Source organism: Amblyomma mixtum, chromosome 7 (assembly GCF_055824585.1).
Source record: "Amblyomma mixtum isolate Tamu chromosome 7, ASM5582458v1, whole genome shotgun sequence".
In the NCBI taxonomy this organism is placed as follows: domain Eukaryota; kingdom Metazoa; phylum Arthropoda; class Arachnida; order Ixodida; family Ixodidae; genus Amblyomma; species Amblyomma mixtum.
In genome coordinates, this window is record NC_143018.1 from 31,013,423 (window position 1) to 31,034,475 (window position 21,053).

The 21,053-nt window shown below is 49.7% G+C and overlaps 1 protein-coding gene across 1 annotated transcript in view; it reads left to right on the forward strand.

Annotated features, from left to right (window-relative positions):
- The window catches only part of LOC149335543 (calcium-activated chloride channel regulator 1-like), a 60,202-nt gene extending 39,743 nt beyond the window's left edge, over positions 1 to 20,459 (forward strand). Inside the window, exons 7-11 of the mRNA XM_089553963.1 lie at positions 311 to 529; positions 4,179 to 4,455; positions 5,254 to 5,427; positions 17,347 to 17,637; positions 19,873 to 20,459. Coding sequence (XP_089410089.1) covers positions 311 to 529; positions 4,179 to 4,455; positions 5,254 to 5,427; positions 17,347 to 17,637; positions 19,873 to 20,459 — 1,548 coding nt within the window. The remainder of the gene's footprint in view (positions 1 to 310; positions 530 to 4,178; positions 4,456 to 5,253; positions 5,428 to 17,346; positions 17,638 to 19,872) is intronic.
- The last annotated feature ends 594 nt before the right edge of the window (positions 20,460 to 21,053 follow it).

The following is a 21,053-nucleotide window of genomic DNA, read 5'->3' on the forward strand; positions in this document are numbered from 1 at the left end:
GTTGCAGATATACACGTCTAAGACCTTTAACAAATTGGCCGGTTACAAAGTAGGAGAGATCCAGGCTGCTGATAAAGATGAAGCCGAGCGTTTGAAAGTTCTTTGTTCTATCGACGGGAGCCGCGAACGTATTTTAGGTCGGCTTATAATAGATGGTTTTCTCGTGTCCACCCGTACAGAATACACACCAACCATCGCTGCACCTTCTTTTGCTTCCTCCTTTTTTCTTCCTTTATGCGTGAGGTCTACTTCCACTTCCGAGACTTCCTTCATTCGGTTAATTCTTCCTGATGGTCTCGTCTCTCAACAGCTGCTGGATGCCGACGAAGAGTTCACGAGTTTGCTTGAGAGGAAGTTCCAAGTGGACGCCGCTGTCGGAGACTCGACGGTGGTGTACGTGAAGCGAAAAAGCCCTGGCAACATGCGAATCCACGCCAACCTCACTGACCCCAGCGGGAAGCCGTGCCAAGGTTGCCATGAAACGGCGAACAGAGACGAAATAGTCATCGCCATACCGAGTCCGGCAACGGTAAGTGGCCGCTTGAATCTGTGCGCTCTTGACCAGTTTGACATTTCGTAGAAGACTCCCTAAATTGGAGCAAGTTGCCCATCAGTGCTGCGTATACGTGCCACATCGGTGCCACATCGGTATACGGTGGCCACATCGCGAGCTTAGCCGTTGCCTAGCAAGCACCGCAGCTGGCAGCGCCGCTCGTCAGATGACCCCCGCCGCGCCATCTGGCGTGACGTCAGAGAAGGAGCCGGTGAAACCGCGTTGCAACAGCAGAGGAGGAGTCAGCGATGCATCGTATATATAGAAGGGGTGGCTTGATGGGATTCGTCGGCTGATATGGAGACTCGGAGAGACTGAGAGAAGCATGCTTCCTCGTCGGTACGAAACCAAGAGCAAGCAGCGAGCCGAGGGGACGGAGAATGAACGAGCCGCACGCCTCGAGAAGCGTCGTAAGTACGACACGGCCAGGCGAGTGGATTTAGATAAAGAACACCGGAGTCTGCGTCTACCTTAAGGAAGGAATCGCCGTCAATCCTTTGCCTATCGTAGCAGTTCCCAAGGGTAATCGCGTGCCGTCCGGTTGGTAGAAAGCGGTCTCTCCGTTGAAGTGTTGTACGTGTCACCAAGCAACTCTATCCCGAAAACCATTGAAGTAGTGGCAACCCGCATCCCCAAGCGTCGAATTGCCGAGAAACTGCGTGTCGCGGCAGGAGACTTTAACAGGGCGCCGGACTCGATTAACGTTCCATTTAAAGATAAGCCCAACCTGGATCTGGCCAGTGACCCCAACATGCAGACTACACTTTGGGGAACCGCGATCGACCTGCTTTACCAGAGACAAACCTTGGCCTCAAAGTACTCTGTCGGAGCCATTAAGACGGCTGCTTGCTACTTCACCGACCATCGGGCCGTCTATGTGGCAACTGAAAAACGACAAGCTGAAGACTGAAAATAAATCCTTTACACTTTACAAATGTCTAGTGTTTAATATAACCATGACTTAACGATAGGTAACAACAAAACCTAAACATTGAGACGTATCAAGCTCAATGATCAAGATGTAACTTTTTGATAACCAAGCTAATCGATAAGATGAACCTCACCTCTCGCTACGTATATCCAGGCATAACTGAGTTAAGCTACGGCCATTTTTTTCTTTTGTAGTTTTACTTTATTTTTGAGAGAAAATAAATATTTTTAGATAGCAGATAAATCAGAAGAACCTACAAGAAAGACAACCACATGTTGCCGATGGGATTCGCTCCCGATTTCCTCCGCATGTCGCGTACGGTGCTCTACCGACTAATCCAAATACTATGGTGTAATACTGTGGTGTGTATAATGAACGTAAATAATGACTTTTTTTGCTGCGATGGCTTAGCTAATGAAAATGAGGAGATGCAGGAAGCATGATGAGAAGGCCGGGCTTCGGCATGTTGACTACTGATGGGCGGATGTCGAAGAATTTCAAGAAAATGGAGAGAAAGTGGTAGCTGAGAATCTTTGCTCTTGCGGCATTTGGGGATATATGACTGAAGGTTGATTTGAAAAGGTAAATTTAAAAAAAGAACAATAAGACAACCCCCCCTCCTCCCCCCAGCTGTCTGACGATGGGTGCTATGAATGCTGTTTTGGCCGGGAATTGTGTGGCTGTAAGCATTTTTGCGTCACATAATGTATATACGGGTCCTTAGAGTTTTGTGAATGGTTTTAAGCTATGCTTACTACTATATAGTATGCTTATCCCAACGTGTTAAAGAGTTTGGACGTGGTTTCTGTTGGTAACTGTGGTAATTGTCTAGTGTTGTTTGTGTTTTGAGGTGGTTGTGGTTTGTGGGGCTTAACTTCCCAAATCGACTCAGGCTATGAGAGACGCCGCAGTAAAGGGCTCTGGAATTTTCGACCAAATGCGGTTCCTTAACGTGCACTTACATCGCAAAGTGCACGGGCCTCTAGAATTTCACCTCCATCGAAATTCAACCGCCGCGGCTGGGATCGAACCCGCGTCTTTCGGGTCAGCAGCCGAGCACCATAACCAGTGAGCCACCGCGGCTGAATGAGTGTGTGTGTGTTATCGCTGCTCGGCCTTTTGGCAAAAATCAAAGTGTGTGTGTTTTGAAAAAGAGCGTATTTTTTTGTTTATTGTGAATTACAGTGTTGGGTATTTGGGCTCATGGTCACTCATTAGACGGTTTCAGATATATGGCATTTAATTTAGGAATGGAAGTGAAGTAGCATGAAAGTGCAATTACCTTTGGTATTCGAATGAACTAGATAGGTAAGGATAGTACTTAAATCAGTGCGCTCGGGAATTTTTACAGTTATAATGGTCTAAGTTGGCTACTAATTAAGGGGGCTTTATTAATGTTTAGGCTGTTTTACACGCACGCACACAGACACACACAAACACGGTCATTGATTGTTAAGTATATACAGGGTGTTTCACTCAAGACGATGCAAATTTAAAAAAATTGGGTTTTACGTTAGAGAAGCGTTCTTTTCGGCACGGCTTTGCCAGTCATGTAGTACAAGAGAATACATCTAAAACGTGCTAGTGAGGTAGGTAGGTAATTGATATTCAATTATAAACCTTTTAAATAATACTGTTAGACTCCTTAATTTCTTCAAGCGGTGTATTCCACCTTAAGTAATATCCATATAACTTGATCGGAATTAGAAAACGCACCTACCCTTGGCTCTGCGGCACATCAAATTTTGACTCTTTCCACCAGTTACGTCAACCTGCAGAGGTCGCTTTGCCTGCAAGCTTCTCAAAACCGCATCTTTTTGACCCGATGCAGCCGAAATTTGTTGGGCCACAGCGCCAATGGTAACCGCTTTTTCGAAAATCTACAAAATCTTATGGATATTACTTTGGGTGGGGTACGCGCCTCGCATAATTATAAGCCTAACAATAATAGAGATAACTACTAGATAACGAGCCTTCTAGTTACCGCGTCATGGCTGTATACTAATCTTCTATACGGCTGGCAATGCTACGGCGAAGAAATCGCTCTTTAAGCTCAAAACGCCTAATTTAAAAATTGTGTTGTCTGAAGTGACTCATATCGTACATCCTGCACACGTCATTATGTGTGAGCCACCAGCTGTGTGCACCTGGGTGCTCTCCCTCCCTCTTTCCTAATTTCAGGTTTCCGCCTCCTGCTGTCACTCAGGCACTTCCTTTCGGTCCATCTTTTGGCTCTTGCTGCGACCTCTTTCCTGATTTTGCCTTGTTCCCTTCCTCTCGATAGCCTCCACACCTCCTAGCTTCCACCTGTGAATTCCTGCCCCTGTCCAAGCCTGCTTCACCTACTCTGCGTTCACTGCCCACGCAGGTGCAGGTCGCATACACGTGACTCGCGCGGGAATTTCCGCCATAGCAGTTTCCGATGGCGGTGTCCGCCATTTTTTCTCCCATTTCTACGCCTAGATTTCTTTGAATGGCGTTCACACTTGACGATAATGTGGAGTTCTTTTGTCAACTCTGTCGAGATGTGCACTTCATATGCAACGCCTGCACATAAACTTCGCGTTGAAAAGGTCCCCGGATGAAATGTCCGACGTGAAAGCGCCCTCTAAAAAAAATCTCACCAGCATTACAAACAATTACAAGAAACCAACATCACAAAGGCTTACTTACACTTTTTTTTTCGCCTACAAGGTTGGAACCTGGACACTGCACGTGACAAGTCCCACCCCGGCCCCAGTGAAGGTCAACGTCGGGGTCGAGACGGAACCAAGGAACAACGACGACGAGCAGATACGAGTCCACTGCAAGATGAGCAAACGAGAGGTGGACAGGTTCAACGGGGCGACCGTCTATGTGAAGGTCACCAAGGGCAGGAAGCCGGTTATAGACGCCGTGGTCGTCGCCACAGTAAAGCGCCCAAACAACGATGCGCATCCGATAAAGATCCGCCTTCATGACGACGGAATAAGTAAGAGCTATTGCTAGGTGTGGTAAGAAACATCCGACCCTCTTCCGCGGTGTACTACTAACAATGGCTAATAAGCTGGACTTCCCTCATAAAATAAGGGTTGTGCTCGGACCTTGTCCTGCGTGTTTTTGTCTCCTTGTTTGTGTGGAGTCACTCAAGAAAGTCGAAGGGATTACTAAACACCTTAACCTACCCTATATCACTTGAAGGGGATATCATGCTACGGAAAGATCAAAAAGCGCGATAAAGAGAGAATGAAGAGAGAATGCAAGACTATCGAAATTCTTTTTTTATATATATCAATGGTCTTCATTAAATATCTAATACCTGATTCTCGAAAGCCGGAGGAACGTGATGCGAATTATTTCTCGTAACCAGTCACTGAACATCGTGATCCATCAGAAATGCGCTGTGACGTCTGTTACGTTGGTGTTTCCTGTGGTCCCGTCTTCCTGCCTTTCTTCTTCTCTTTCTATCTTTCTATCTTTCTATCTTTCTTTCTTTCTTTCTTCCTTTCTTTCTTTCTTTCTTTCTTTCATTCTTTCCTTCTTTCTTCCTTTCTTCCTTTCTTTCTTTCTTTCTTTCTCTCTCTCTCTCTTTCTTTTTCTCTTTCTTTCTTTCTTTCTTTCTTCCTCTTGCTCTTTCTTATCTTCTTGCTCTTTCTCTCTCTCTTTATTTCTCCCAGACTGTCGCTTTCTTTCCAACCTTCTTGCTTGCACTCTCTCGCTTTCATAACATCCTTCTTCCTTCCACTCTCTCTTTTTCGGTCATCATGTGCCTTTCCTTACTTTTTCACAGAACCCGACAGCCACCAATATGATGGCACCTACAGCGGCTACTTCTGCCAGTTCACAGGCAAAGGACGATACACCGTCACGGCGGAAGTCTCAAACCAGAATACAACTCGTGTGCCATACCCGTCGAGGGACTCGGGCGACGTGATCATAATATCAGTCATTGATTCTGATTCGGGTGAGTTTCCTTGCACTCGGCACATTTGCCCGCTCAGACGCTCGCATAGCCTCCACTCGTACTAGCGAGTCAACTCCTGTCCTAGGTGTAATCACGCGGGCTGCCCTAAATGAACAGGAGATGCACCGTTATTCGAGCACAATGCAACATGGAGCGAATGCGGACAATACTATCTCTCGAATGCAGAGGTGCGGTGGAAATTAAGACCCAAAAGGTGGCGTAATGTAACGTCGCTTTTCTTTCGTATATATCGAATCTTTATTCCCAAGCCTCGACAAAAGGGCGGTGATTTTAATAGCACTAGAGTGTCGCTGCTTGAGCTAATCACGAATGGCGAGAACGATCTGAATAGAATAGATATGGAATAAGTTGGTCTCGTTATCAAGGCCATGTCTTCATCACTAGGCCTTGTTGAGGGCGATGTTCGAGGTTGCGGCTAGGCAGAACCAAGGTCCAGACGACGCCCGTTCCCACCACCAGGACAGGAGTGCAGCTGAGCGAAGAAGTTCGAAGGGGTTAAAGAAGACTGAATTTATTTACATTTTTACAAGGGTCCGGATCAGAAATTTGGTCCTCGACCACATTCGACACCGAATATTACAGCGTGCTTCTTCCCTAGGTTGATCACACCGTCGTCAGGGTGGGAGTGGCCAGAAACTCTCACTCGTGCGGACAAACACGCACCCGGAACACTTGTGGACACCCTCCTGCAGGTGTTGAGCCTGGGAGAGGAGAATCCCTCCGAGGTAAAGACGACTGCGGAGTGCGACGTTCTCGGACCCGCCGAAGGGTTTCCCGGGCTGCCGTGAACTGTCCGTTGGGAGAAATCCGTCGCAAAAGGGGGCAACGCGAGGTCAGGAAAAGGCTTCCGGAAGTCGTCCTTTGTCCTTCTGGACGTTCACGTTTGTTGCGGAAGTCCCCCGCCAGCCCCCCGCGGTGCTCGGTGCGCAGAAGAGCCACCGAAACGAGGTGCCTTGACTTCCGCCATGTTTATTGCGAATTGTTATAGGTAACGTCCACCGGCTTGGCGTCTCCCCGCACGTGAGCCCACCGCGGAGAATCGGGCGCTTTTTTGTTCAGTTGTTTTTTTTGAGTACTGTGCGGAGACGCAACAAAGTGCGTTGCCCTCGCCTCAAGGTCAATCCGGCATGCCCTGAGGCAGACGTCGTCGAGTGGGCAGGGGTTTCTCGAATCCATAAAAGAGAAACGTCGGTACTGGCTGAGTCCTGCTGACGCCGTTCTTAACAGCCTGGAGAATAACGGGGGTCTCCAGCGGCGACCGGTGTCGAACCTTGCTCCGCTTCCTTTACGTTCTAAATGAATGCGATAAATAGGAAGCAGTTCAATGACAGCATTTGATTCCCCGTAGCACTTACGATAGTGCAGCTTGTCTGTCGCATATATGCCGCCAGTCGCATTTAACACCTGTATAGGTGTGTGCGCTCGAGTGCGCTGATTTAGGGGGCGTGTGTGTCGCTAAGACGCACTCGTAGATATGTAAAAGCTAGTCGGAGTAAAACGGCTGCTCCTGCCATTTCGCCAACTTCCAGGTGGGCGTATAACTAATGCCAGTGTTGAAATTTTCGTTATTTTTTGCTTTTGAACGGACAACTTTACTAACAGTCCATGGTAGAGAGAGGGTATGGTAGATGGTCCTTGGCGATCACAAAATGAACAAAGGAGGGGAAAACCTCAGGTTGCTTGAGCCAACGCTTCGACAAGGGGACTTGTCTTCGTCTAACAGCTAATTTGAGTTCGATTTCTTCATATGGTTGGACTCGACGTGGAGGCTACGAGGTTTCTGCGTTGGGCTACTTATCCCAAGATGGCCAAATCGGGACTCGGCCGCGGGGCAGCATTTGGATGGAGGCAGAATTCCAAAAAACCTGAATACTCTGCGGTGCTAGGGCACCTCAGAAACCCCGAAGTGGTATAAAATACTAGGCTGCGATCCTCTACGTCTTGGTCCATATAAACCGTGTGTCCCACTGGGCCTTAAAACACCGACTCCTGCAACGATTATTTCGTTAAATTCCTGCCTACTTGCCTACGCGTCTGAAGCATCCGTCGCTTGCAATATGCCCCGGCTTGTACAAGAGAGTTTCAGCTCATTTGTTCTCATATGAAAATCGGCTTGGCCAAAATAATTTCTCCGGTCATTTTAGTTGGAATAAAAAGGGGCAGATATCTCACACTGCGCTAATGCGCGCCGGTTTGGTCTCCTGACATGGGTCCTCAATCCTGGAACGCACCTCTGAAAGCCGATAACACCAACTGTTGAGCGGACTGTACGCAACGCCAATCAGGCCGAGTGGTGCGCGGTATTGGCGACAGTCGGGAACGGAAATACCTGTTGGAATCGAATGCAGAGAGAATGTAGTGTCCCCGAGGGCTCTAAGATCTCTGTAACCACCTCGCAGTGGTCTGTTCCAAACAAAAATAAAGATAAAAAATAGTTGGCAAGACACCATATGGACTCGTATTATAATGCGGGTAGGGGTTTTGTGCCATCATCGTTATGAAATACCAACGAGGTAAATACCCTATCTGGCACAGCTTCCATAGCGTTCATGAACGAGCCATTAACTTGCGTTTCCAGAAACACATCCTACATGAAGTTGGAGATTACCATCTACCGCAAATCACCTTCTCATGTATCATGGTAAGCATGTATCCTCACAAACGATACAAACGATACATGCTTAGCATTAAAGGTCCTCAATGTCACTTTAATATCGAATGATTTGGGCAGTCTCACCTTCCCTTCCGCGAATACCTTGGCACTAAAGCACCAAGTAAACCTGATATTTTTAAAGCGGTAGCTTCACTTCTAGAGGTCTCGGGATGAGACTGCCGTGCGTTGCTTGTGACCTTCAAGTCTCAGCCAAGGTGACTTATAAGTTTGTAGAACGGGTGAATGGTCAGTGATCATACCAATGGCCAAGCAATTGGACATGCCAAGGTCAAGTCATGGTCAAGGCGAGACTGTCACGGTGATTTCAAGGTCAAGTCAAGGTCGAGCCGGGGACGTCAGGGTCAACCAAACTTAGATCCCATGATCGACCGTGGGCTCGCAGAACAGCCTAAAGTTTACTTGATAGGACGTGACGTTACGCCATCTTCAACTGAATACATCACGGTAGGAGCAGCGGCGTGCCTAGGAATAAGTCCGCGCACACGTGCTAGGCCGTCACGTCATGGCCTCCTAAAGCGAATACATAACGGAAGCAGCACCGGCGCGCCAGGCACGAAGTGCACACATGGTGAGCACGTGCTAGGCCGTAAGATCACGCGTTCAGGAGAGCATGAAAAATTAACTTTGCTTACGTTTGGTTAAGGATTGAGAAGCGCTGGTTTAGCGAGAAAAATACCAAAGAGACGCTCAACGAACAGCATAACAAGACTTTACAAGGCTAATCCAATGTGACGCTACCGTTTCTCACTCTGCTTACACGGAGCTAGAGCACCACTATTTTTTTTTTTTTGCAAGCTCAATCTTTAGTTTTCAGAAGTAAAGATTTTGTTCTTCTGGCAAGGTTTTCACACCAGTACAGACGTTCGCCCTTTTCTGCCCAATAGCTATTGCTTTCAATGGTTTGGCTTTGGTGTTTGGGGTTTGTAACGTCCCAAAGTGACTCAGGCTGTGAAGTACGCCGTAGTGAAGGGCTCCGGAAATATGGACCAAATGGGGTTCATTAGTGTGCACTGGCATCGCACAGTACGCGGGGCTCTAGAATTTCGCCTCCATCGAAATTCAATCGACAAGGCCGGGATCGAACCCGAATCATTCGGGTGAGCAGCCGAGCACCATAACCACTGAGCCACCGCGGCGAAGCTATTGGTTTCTTTCAGCTTGTCGCTGAAAGCGCTGGTGTTGCCGGTCGCAGGCCTCAATGTCGCTCTCACTAATATCTCCGACATTAATTTTTTTAGCCACTTCGTTCACTTTGCCTAGCAAATTCTCAAGCTAACTTTCAGAAACACCATAATTTTTATTATCTTTTTCCCTGCTTCTGAATTCCAGCTGCTCCAAATCAAGGTTCGGCTGAGTGGGTTGTTCTTCGCAGCGCGTATTTTCTACCCGTGCCGTTCTTTTCCGCAGGTGCATGATTTCTTTGTCTTGATTATCCACACGTTTCATGATTTCAAGAAAGTTGTCAGCCTTTGTCTGAACGAACTGCTCAGCTTATCGACTGTTTTTTTCAGTGCCATTAAACTGTTTTTTTTTTATTGAGCTCAAAAAAAGCAGAGGCGAAATCAGAACCAGGAGGCTCGGCCATGGGGGGCACATTTCTGCTGCGAGATGATTCTGTTTTGGTGTTGGAGAGTGGAATGCTGTGCGAGAACGAGAACTCAATGGTTTGCCCTACTCACGAATTCCTGAACAGCCTTCTACATCATATGGGTAGCCACATTATTTACATATGATTAGGCCATGAGGAGTGTCAATGATTCTGTAGCAGGCAACGAAAACTTATTCATTCGTACACATGTCATACAGTTCGTGTGCATTTCGTACACAAACCTCTTTACGACAGGTTTGGCAGCAGCAGTGGCGATGCACAGGAACTAAAACAACAAAAAAGAATGCACAAACCCAGAAAAAGAGCGAAAGAACATGCAAGCCGTGTAAGGGTGCGTCCATCACTCGCCACTTCCACCGAAAAATATGATTTTTTTTTAATTGAGCAACTTCTATGCGGGCCTGTAAGCTCGAGCAAAAACGTAGTGCAATATGGCATTTCTGTGCTAGTGGTGCTCTTGCATTAGACTTTGAGAGCAGCATTAGATACGTTTAGCGTAGCCTTTAGCGAAGCCGCATACCTCGACCATGCACTGGCATTGCACACGCGCAGATGGTCTGAAGAGGGAAGGCGCGCATGGTGCTGGCCTGCACCTGTAGCTTGTCGCAGCCATCTGCGTGAGCACGTTGCCACCGGTGGTAGCGGTGTGGGGGAGAAATGATACTACACGCAATGCTGACGTTTTTTTGCGATAATATATAGTATAAAGTACGCCGGTCCGGCGGCCTGATATTCACTCCTTATATTGTCACAGAACCAACACAGGAGACACCGTTCGCCAGCAGCGTTTCCAGAACCAGCTCTCAGGGCGCGTGAGCCAACTCTCACCTCTTTGTCTTCTGATGCCACATGGGGCCACCCGGTGGCATTATTCCCCTCCCGGAAAAAAAGAAAAGAAATACGGAAAACCACTACGACGCCACGAGCTAACTGAAGGAAGTAGGGGAACAACAATCGAAGTGGCAAAATGACAGGGGGAAACGGGCCTGTGCGAAAAAACAAAAACCGAAACAACTGTGGAAGCGCTGTCAGTGCGTGAAAAAAAGCTTCATACGCAGTATTTGATTCATATTGCAGCGAAGAAGCACACACACACGCAAAAAACACGGACGAACGCTGCAGCGTTCGTCCGTGTTTTTGCTGGTTCCTTCTGTGTGTGTGCTTCTTCGCTGCAATATGAATCAAGAATGTTACCAACTTGCCCAAAAACGTGTTATACGCAGTACGTGCACTACTTCTGGCTGGGGTCGAAGGCGCGCACTGTGCACAGAACCGTCGGGCAGAACTTCATAAGTCACATCTGTTATACGACGCAACACTCTGTAGGAGCCAAAGTAGCGGCATAGGAGTTTTTCCGACATGCCTAGGCGACAGACAGGGGCCCATACCCACACTTGGTCGTCCGGCTGGAACTCGAAGTGGCGGTGTCGCTGGTTGTAGCGGCGTGCATCTGTGCCCTCTTGCCTCCTGATGTGCATGCGGGCAAGTTGGCGGGCTTCCTCCGCGTTTTGGACAAATTCTTCGGCGTGTGGCGTGAGCGCCCGGTCGACGGCAGTGCATGGAAACATGGCATCCAACATGGTATGTACATCGCGCTCATAAACAAGGCGAAATGGCGTAAAGTGAGTGGTTTCTTGTACGGCCGTATTGTACGCGAAAGTCACGTACGGAAGGATCTGGTCCCAAGTCTTATGCTGGACGTCTACGTACATAGCGAGCATGTCCGCTATAGTTTTGTTGTCTCTCGGTGAGCCCAATGGACTGCGGGTGGTAGGCAGTAGTCTTGCGATGGCTGGTATGACTGAACTTGAATAGCTCGTGCATGAGCTGCGCTGTGAAAGCCGTTCCCCGATCGGTGATTACGCTGGACGGGCGGCATGTCGCAGAACAATGCGATGCATGAAGAACTGCGCAATTTCAGATGATGTGCCACGCGGCACCGCTTTGGTTTCGGCATAGCGTGTCAGGTAGTCTGTGGCGACAATTATCCACTTTTTGCCGGCCAACGATAGGGGGAATGGGCCGAGAAGGTCCATGGCGACTTGTTCAAAGGGCGTCCGAGGGGGTGGAACTGGTTGGAGTAAACCCGCAGGCTTGAGGGGAGGTGACTTGCGGCGCTGGCACTCAACGCAACCTCGGACGTAGCGGCGGATGGTGGCAGCAAGCTTTGGCCAATAATAGGTCTTGCGTACTCGAGCGAGAGTGCGTGTAAACCCCAAGTGACCAGAGGTTGGCTCGTCGTGAGAGGCAAAAAGGATGGCGGCACGGAGGTCTGCCGGCACGATGAGGAGATAGGCGCGCTCACCGTGGCTCGAGTTTTTCTTGAACAGTATGCAATTGCGCATGCAAAAAGAGTAGAGGTTCCGGGAAAACTCCCGGGGTATGATAGCAGTGCGGCCCTCCAAATTGTCAGTGACGGGTCGTAAGGTGATGTCATCTCGCTGCCTCGCCATTACCTAGGAATCTCTGACCACTCCAAGGAAACGACTGTCGTCCTCTATGCTGTCATCAGTTAGGTCGACTGGTGCGCGGGAGAGCGTGTCGGCATATTTGCTTGCGTCCAGATTTATAGGCTATGGTGTAGTGAAATTCCTGGAGGCGGAGGCTCCAGCTTGCTAAGCGGCCTGATGGGCCCCGTAGATTGGCCAGCCAGCACAAGGAATGGTGGTCTGTGCCGGCTTTGAAATGGCGGCCGTAGAGGTAGGGTCGAAACTTCATCGTGGTCCACACAAACGCGAGGCACTTCTCCGAGGTAGAGTAGTTAATTTCGGCGCGAGACAAAACGCGACTCGCATATGCAATCACGCGTTCCACGCCACCTTGGTGTTGGACTAGACAGCACCCAGGCCGATGTTGCTGGCGTCTGTGTGGATCTCGGTGGCAGCCTGCTCATCAAAGTGAGCAAGAACAGGCCTGGTGTGCAGGCGTCGGCGTAGGTCTGTGAAAGCCTCCTGTTGTTTGGTAGTCCACACGAACGGGGTATCGTCACGTGTCAAACGGGTCAGGGGTTCGGCAATTTGGGAGAAGGCGGCGATGAAGCGACGGTAGTAGGCGCACCGACCAAGGAAGCGTTTCAGCGCTTTCTTCGTGGCAGGAACCGGAAATTCGGCCACAGCCGCAGTTTTGTCGCGATCGGGTTGGACCTCGGCGGCGCTCACAACGTGGCCTAGAAACTTCAGTTGTCCGTAGCCGAAGTGGCATTTTTCGGGCTTGAGCGTTAAATTGGCCGACCGAAGGGCATCTAATACAGTCCGCAGGCGTTTAAGATGTTCGTCAAAGGTTTCAGAGAATACGACCACGTCATCCAGGTAAACTAAACAAGTTTGCCATTTGAGGCTAGCGAGAACTGTGTCCATCATTTTTTGATTCGTTGCCAGCGCTGAACAGAGGGCAAAAGGCAACACCCTAAATTCATATAGACCGTCGGGAGTAATGAAGGCTGTTTTTTCCCGATCCCGTTCATCAACTTCAATCTGCCAGTACCCGCTCTTTAAATCAATCGAGGAAAACTATTTGGCGCGGCGAAGACGGTCGAGCGAGTCGTCTATGCGGGGCAATGGGTATACGTCCTTTTTAGTTATGGTGTTCAACTTCCTGTAATCGACGCAAAAGCTCAGCGTTCCATCCTTCTTCTTAACTATAACAACAGGCGACGACGACGGACTCTGATATGGTTGAATAATACCGTCATTGAGCATCTCCTTCACTTGTGTTTGGATGGCCTCGCGTTCTTTAGGTGAAATACGGTACGGCTGTTGGCGTATGGGACGGGCATCTTCATTCGTGATGATGCGGTGTTTCGTAATGGCTGTCTGTTGAACTTTCGAAGAAGACGTAAAGCAGGCTGTGTATTGGTGTAGTAAGGTACGGAGAGCGCGGCGTTGAACCTCTGACAGCCCTGAGCTGATGTCAATGTGATCGAGAGTTATTTTCAGAGGTTCCACGGCTGTGCACGCAAACCATTCAGAAACACCAGCTAATTGGTCGGCGAACGCGATTGCTGTGGCGCGGAAGAGGTGCCGAAGTTCGTGGGTGAAATTGGTAACTAGTAATTGGGTCCTACCATTGCGTATGTGGACGAGCCTTCTGGCCGTACAAATGCCGTGTGTCAGCAACATTGAAACATTGCCTTCGGCGACTGCTGTTCCGTCACGGAGCCCATCGCAGTCGACAGTAAAAAAAACACTGGTACGTTGCGGGATGAACACACTCTCTCAGGAAACGCGAAGGGCGGAGCGACATGGGCAAGTGTGAGAAGTGTCATCGGCGTTGTCTGTAGAAAAAGTAACTGTGCGCTGACGGAGATCGATCATGGCCCCATTCTCACGGAGAAAGTCAACACCCAGGATCCGGTCACGAGAAAAATCATGGAGAACCAGCCAGCTAACAGCGAACGTGGAGTTGCGGATCTGGACCCGAGCTGTACACTGGCCAAGTGGAGTGACGATGTGGCCGTCAGCCGTGCGGATCTGCGTGCCAGACCATGGTGTCGTAACTTTTTTGAGAAGAGCTGCCAATATGCCGCTTAAAATGGAAAAATCAGCTGCGGTGTCCAGCAACGCGCTAATGTTGTGACCATCAATGAATACAGGTATGTCGAGTGAGAACCGGTCCTCATTTTCTGAAGCTGTGGGTGTCGATGTCGTCACGTTCCTGCCACTTAATGTTCGCGTTGTAGGGGGGGGGGGGGGGGGGGGGGACAGTAAAGCGTCGAGTTCCAGCGACCCCGCCCCCGGAGGTCGCTGTCGTCAGTTTTCCCGGCGAGGGCTCGGCGACCGGCCTTGCGCTGGTCGTGAGAAGTGTTGGCTTGCCGATGATGGTGACGGTCGGCGAGGTGACGGCGATCTTGACTGCCGTCGCTCGGAGGGTGGCAAACGTTGCAGAGACAAGTACTCTTCAATATCGCGGGGTCGTTGACCAAATGGAGGCTTAGGCGCGTCCGCGGGGAAGCCCTGCAGGCCGAGCTCACTATATGGGCACTGGCGGAAGAGGTGGCCGGGCTCCCCACAGTGGAAGCACAAACGCCTTCGGTCGGGGCCATGCCAGACGTCCGCCTTGCGCAGAGGTGGCCGATCATTCGGCAAGTACTGTGCCGGCTGCACGGAAGGTAGCGGGACGTGATGGTCAGGAACAAATGACGCAGATGCTGGGGCAGGGCGTCGCGGGGCCTCAGCGTATATCGGGCGGTGGAAGTCATTCCGGTAGGGCTGAGGTTTGTCACCCAGCAACGGAGGTCTGATCACTTGCTGCACCTCCTCGCGGATTGCAATAGCAAGAGAGCCAACGGCTGGCTGCGACGCACCGCAAATTTTCTGGAGCTCTTTACGTACAATAGAGCGGACCATGTCCCGTAGGAGATCAGGGTTGTATCCGAATGCCGGGAAGGACTCTGTCACGGAAGCAGCAAGTACTGGCCTGTCGTATACGGTGGAACGCCTATGAAGGACCTCCTCCATTGTAACCGCCTCCGTAAAAAACTCGGCGACAGTACTCGGGGTGTTGCGTACGAGGCCAGCGAAAAGTTGCTCTTTGACTCCGCGCATTAAGTGGCGGAGGTTTTTGTCTTCCGACATAGCACGGTCAGCACTCGGGAACAGACGCGTGATGTCTTCGACATATATGCTGACAGTCTCATTGGGCTTCTATATACTGGACTGCAGAGCCCGCTGAGCTCGTTCCTGACGATCCGCGCTGGTGTATGTCTCAAGCAGACGACGGCGGAACTCATGCCAAGATGTTAGAACTTCTTCACTATTCTCATACCATGCACGAGCGCCGTCTTCCAGACTGAAGAAGACATTCCGAAGCTTTGCGGCGTCGTCCCACTGATTGAAAGATGCGACGCGTTCAAACTGCACGAGCCAGTCTTCCACGTCCTCAAGCTGACTGCCGTGGAAGGGCTTCGGTACTCGTGGATTCTGAAGGGTGCAGTAATGAGTACATTGCATGGCTGGTCGTGGGGCAGGCGCCGAAGTAGAATCCAGTGGCGCGTGCTCAGGGGGTGGTAGTCCTAGGTTGCGGCGACTGACTCGGTGCCCTGGTGTGTCGACCGGCAGAGGCGCGAGGTCCGCAGTGCGAGGAGGTGTGTGTGACATAGGCCAGGAAGGTACCCCGCACCTCCACCAAACATATGTCACGGATCCAAGGCAGGAGACACCGTTCGCCAGCAGCGTTTCCAGAACCAGCTCTCAGGGCGCGTGAGCCAACTCTCATCTCTTTGTCTTCTGATGCCACCTGGGGCCACCGGGTGGCAGATATACTTACTAATATCTAGAGGGAAAGCTGGCGCCCCTCTATGGGAGTCTGCATGGAGCTCCCTCAAGACCACTTCAGCAACCATGGGCGCTCAATGCATCATGGGCCGGTGAGCTGCCGACTGCTGAACCACAAATTTCGGCCAAAAAGTGATGCAAAAATAAACGCTGTTCGATAATCAAAAGTGCCCTAACATTCAATATCCTTTCTTTAAATTGCAACAAATGAGCAGTAAAGCATATAAATGCAAAGTCTGCAAGAATAAGAAATGGCTAGCTCTCCCATTGGCTGAATATTGAGTACTACAAAAACGAATATTTCGTCCTTAACAAGCGTACTTAAAAAAACAAGTATGCTTAAATAATGTTTTTGCTTAAACACTTTAACATGCTTCTAAATGACATTTCGAATCACAGAAACCTCTTATTGACGTCCTGTGCGGTTGCGTTTTCGCTACTCTGGCGTTTGCAGACTACGCTCGCGCGAAAGTCGTCTGCGCGCGGGGCGCGCCATTTGACGGCTCTTCTCGCTCTTCTTTCACACGGAGAATTGCGTTTTATTAAAGCAACTTAGTAGTGCCACTCCGTGTTCCCGACAAAATCTTTCTCGCACCAAGTAGCTCACCGGCCCATGATGCTTTGATCGCCCTTGGAGGCTGAAGTGCGGCGGCGCCAGCTTTCCCTCTAGGTGATAGCCAGACACTATCAGACCAGCCATGCCGAGCGAAGAAAACTGCCGCCGCTCGCTCACAGATATCGCCAAAGTTCTGCGCATCCGTCGTTCATGGCTACTACACGTGTGGAGATAGGGTGGTTGAGGGAGATGTTGGGAGGGTGTCTGCGGCGGTGCGTAGAGGAGTGGCTTTAGCGGTGTGCGCACCCACGCTCTGCCACGTGGCCGTGGCACCGCACTTCTCTCTGTTGACCGGCGGTGCTGGGCAATGTGCTGCACGCAAACGACTCTCCGCGTCATTCACCACAACACAGCTTTGTATTCCTAGTTTATGGTTCATGTGGGTTTAACGTCCGAAAGCGATTCAGGCTATGAGAGCGTCGTAGTGAAGGGCTCCAGAAATTTAGACCAGCTGGGGTACTTTAACGTGCACTGACATGTAAACCTTCTCCTTATGAATCTGTCATTGTTGGAGCAGGTTGAACAGATCCTCATCCTCATATCTGACCGGAAAGTATCCTTAATATATCAGAAACCAAAACACCTATAGAGCTGAAACTCAAATTTAGCAGTTAGGGCTATCGTGAGCGTCCGTATATTTTTTTTCCCGTGCTTTCAAACTACACTGGTGTCCTGAATTCTTGTCCCCGTTCTCCTTATGCACCTTGGCCGGCTGTGAACCACGCAGATGAATACAACGAAAGCGACTTCCGGAGCGAGTGGCCGATGGAGTGGTTCCCGCTTGTCAACGACACCGATACCGACGACACCAACGGCCCGGACGGTGAGCCAGTGGAAGATTTCCAGAGGGTGGTGTCCGGAGTTTCCTTCGATGTCACGAAAGATATTGTGGAAGCGCAAGTGCCTCCTGGACGCATCGATGACCTAGCCGTGGAAAACGAGCGGCCGGGAAAGAGCAACACTCTCCTGGTGAGGGTAACGTGGACGTGGCCAGGAGCTCATCTGGTGTTTGGAAAGGGTAAGCACTTTAAGCAGAGACGTGTGCTGTGGAGCTCATAGGCACTTAATCCACTGAATAGGTGCGGTATTCTTGGATAGAAAACTGGGCAAGTTGGCATAGAATCATGGCACAGTGTCATCGAAGGCATGACAGCAGATCAGGGAGGGAGGGGAGCATTTTAAAGATTTTTCTCGATTGTTCTGACACTGTTCGCCCTATGTTGCCGTATACATTCATGAACACCCCACAAAAATCGGGTTTGTTCTCACACGTACTCCATGGTCTTGAAGTTTGATATCCACCGCAAAGCACATTCTTTAAATACCATTGTAACCTTTCAGACAAATAAAACGCTCCAGTTTAATTCACTGAGGCGGAAATATACACCGCCTTGTGCGCAGTATTTATGTCCGCAATATCCACAGTACTATTATCCTATAGTGCTGTGGAGAAGTTAAGGAACATTTTGAAAAAGCTATTAGAATGAGCGGTTGTATTTCGGGCTCGTCAAGTAAGCGTCTCATATCCCCGTACTCACTTTAAATCGGATATTACAGTGAATAGAAATAGTTCGTGCATGAGGACAAGGTCACATTATGTTAGCTAGTAGGCACACCAAAGTTGCGCAATGTCTGCAGTGACGGGATACCAGAGCTGGCTTGTGATGTACTTGCGCCTTGTGTTTTCGGCAGTATAACGAAGGTACCAACTGGCCTTGACAGCTGCACAGTATTACTGTAGGTGTTTATTAATGCAAAATAATTTCTAGGCTATGTTCGCGGGGTCGTCTCACTAAACCGTGTCATCGAAACGTGCCGGCAGTATTAGCGCGGAACTCTGAAGAGATAAAGTCAAACGAGTGGTTGTAACCTAAATAGGATGATATGAGGATGCTGCGCAAAAAAAAAATATTTTTTCGAAATCGGATGAGTAATTATTTGGAGCCAAAAAAACCCAAAGAGTGCGCAGAGCTTGAGCAGAGTGTGGCACCAATTTTGAAAGCACCAGAAGTGTGGGAAGAGGTGAGCTACCTGTGGGCGGATCCAACGCCTAGCACCAAAAGGTAGGAAAATCGCGGTCTTAATGAGTTAATTTATCAATTAAGGACCGAAATGAAACAAGTAACACTGAGGGGAATTAAGGCGAATTAAGAATGAATTAGTGTGAGTTAAGTGGTATTAGGGGTGAAAAAGTTATGAATTCATTACCGTCTTGCAATTATGGCAATTAATGTGTGGTGGTGGTGAATTATCGCTGTGGTTACTATGGCAACCCATGGTGTCCCGTCATGTCGTCATAGTAAGGTTCGCTGTGACGTCACTGGGGCTGCCGAGGAGAGCGCCCGCCGTAGCTTCTCCTTGTCACTGTGACGTCAGAGGCGTAGAGCGATGGCGGAACAAAAAATCAACTTGAAATGAATTTAGCGCCCCTGACAATTCGGCAGGGCGCTCCTACGCCAGTCGTTCTCTCGCCGTTGGCGCGCGTGTCGTGTTTGTGTGCGGCGTGACGCGATGATGAATTGCGCGTGGAGTGCCGAGCAGACGCCAGTGCTTTTGCATTACTCCAACGGGGGTTACCGCAGCGATCTCGAACGTTTTATTATTTCTACTTAATTTCGCCGACCGTTTTTGTACGCAGCCTATCTTCCGTAAAAAGCACAATGCATATAGAGGGATAACGGAAAGGTGCCAGGGAATTTTAATTTTTATTGTATATACATGTTGCAAAGTCAGTAAATTGTATTGGAAGGAACCTTTAGACTATGAGAGAAATGGTGTTGGAAACAGCTAGCACAGCGGAGAGAATTATAAGACAGTGGAATTGAGGATCATTTCGTGCGTCTGAGATGGAGTTGCTTCAACATGCGACAGTTCTATGCGTGACTTGTCCACTTGACAAAGGTGACGAGGCTAAACTTTCGATATTCGGCACGTTATCAAGCGCAGTAGTTCATCTACATAAGTATGTAATGGACATTAGGCTAACTATTTGGGAAAAGTTAGTTCACATTTTAACCCGTCACGACTAATTGATGTCAGAGGGCAGCCAGACGCTCGTGGCATCCTGACGAAGAATGAGTCCTTTTAAACTTACGTCGTGAAATATAAACAGCCAGAACGGTCACATGACATCTGTGAAAACATGGCGAGGGAAACGAAAGCAAAGCGCTTATCTCAGTCTGTGGCACATATTATGATGACGTCACACTGAATATTGTCCTGCTTCGCCTTCAACGACATTACTTTTTCGCAGCTTCCACCGTGGATATTCGAGTCGGAAAACTATACGATGACCTAAAATATGACTTCGAAAACCAGGCCGAGATCACGGAAGCCGACGTCGTGGAAGGCAACCTGGATGCGCTGCCGTCTGGTGACCGGCATTTTGTCACTTTGTCACTTCCCAGCACCTTCTCCTCGCCTGGGCAAGATGGCGCCTGGACATGGGAGGGTCACCTGGCAGCCCGAGTGGTTAACAGTGATGGGCTGAAGTCCGAAATTTCGAACACTGTTTTGGTGAGTTACTACCCTCGGGCTGCTAACCCAACAGTGGCTACCACCGCGAAAGCCCCAGCGACAGAGGCCACGACGACGCAAAGCACGACGACAAGCGCCCCGGACAAAAAGGTCACGACAACACAAGCTATGGATTCACCAAAAGAATCCAGTGAGGAGTCGCCTTTCATTGCGTCGCCCTTATTCTGGGTTCCACTTTCCTGCATCGCAGCGCTGATCGTGATTGTCATCGTGGTCGTGGTATCGATTATGCTGAACCGCAAGGAGGAGGAGGAGACAAACCGCATGGAAGGACAGGGGACAAGCTCTACTTCACAAAACTAAGGAAAAATAAAAAACACGGTTCTTCCACAGTGGGAGGGCTCCTAAATGTCCAGGAGCCCTCTGGCCTCCACCTCACGCGTCGCCTTATTGAGTAGTCTGCGCTTGTTCATCACCTCTGGAGCAAGCAGAGCTACTACCAGGAAGAGCGAGATGGGTTCAGGACGCGCCCCACGGCCGCTGGCTTCAGGCACGCCCACGGAATGTTAGAGGTCGGCCGCTGGGGCCTGAAAGGTGGAAGAGTTAGTCACTTGTATCAAACGCTGCATAGCCGCTTTCACCCCTCTGCGAAAGGGCTAACCAAAAGTGAGAAGCGTTGACTCCGTCGCGTGTATACCAACACGGTACGGTGTCCGGCGCTGCTGCAAATATTTTAATCCGGCTTTTAATTGGGAGTGCCCGCCTTGTGGATGCGCGTGCTCGGACGTGCATGACTTGGTGTGGACGTGCCACTTTAACTCTGCTTACCCGCCTTACCCGTCACCTGCCTGAAAGAGCTGGTAGGCTTCCCTGCTTGGGTGCTCTACATTAGAGAGCCAAAGGATCCTCCTTGCTATGGCCCCAGCTGCCGCGGAAGCCTTAGGGGTCCCTGACTAG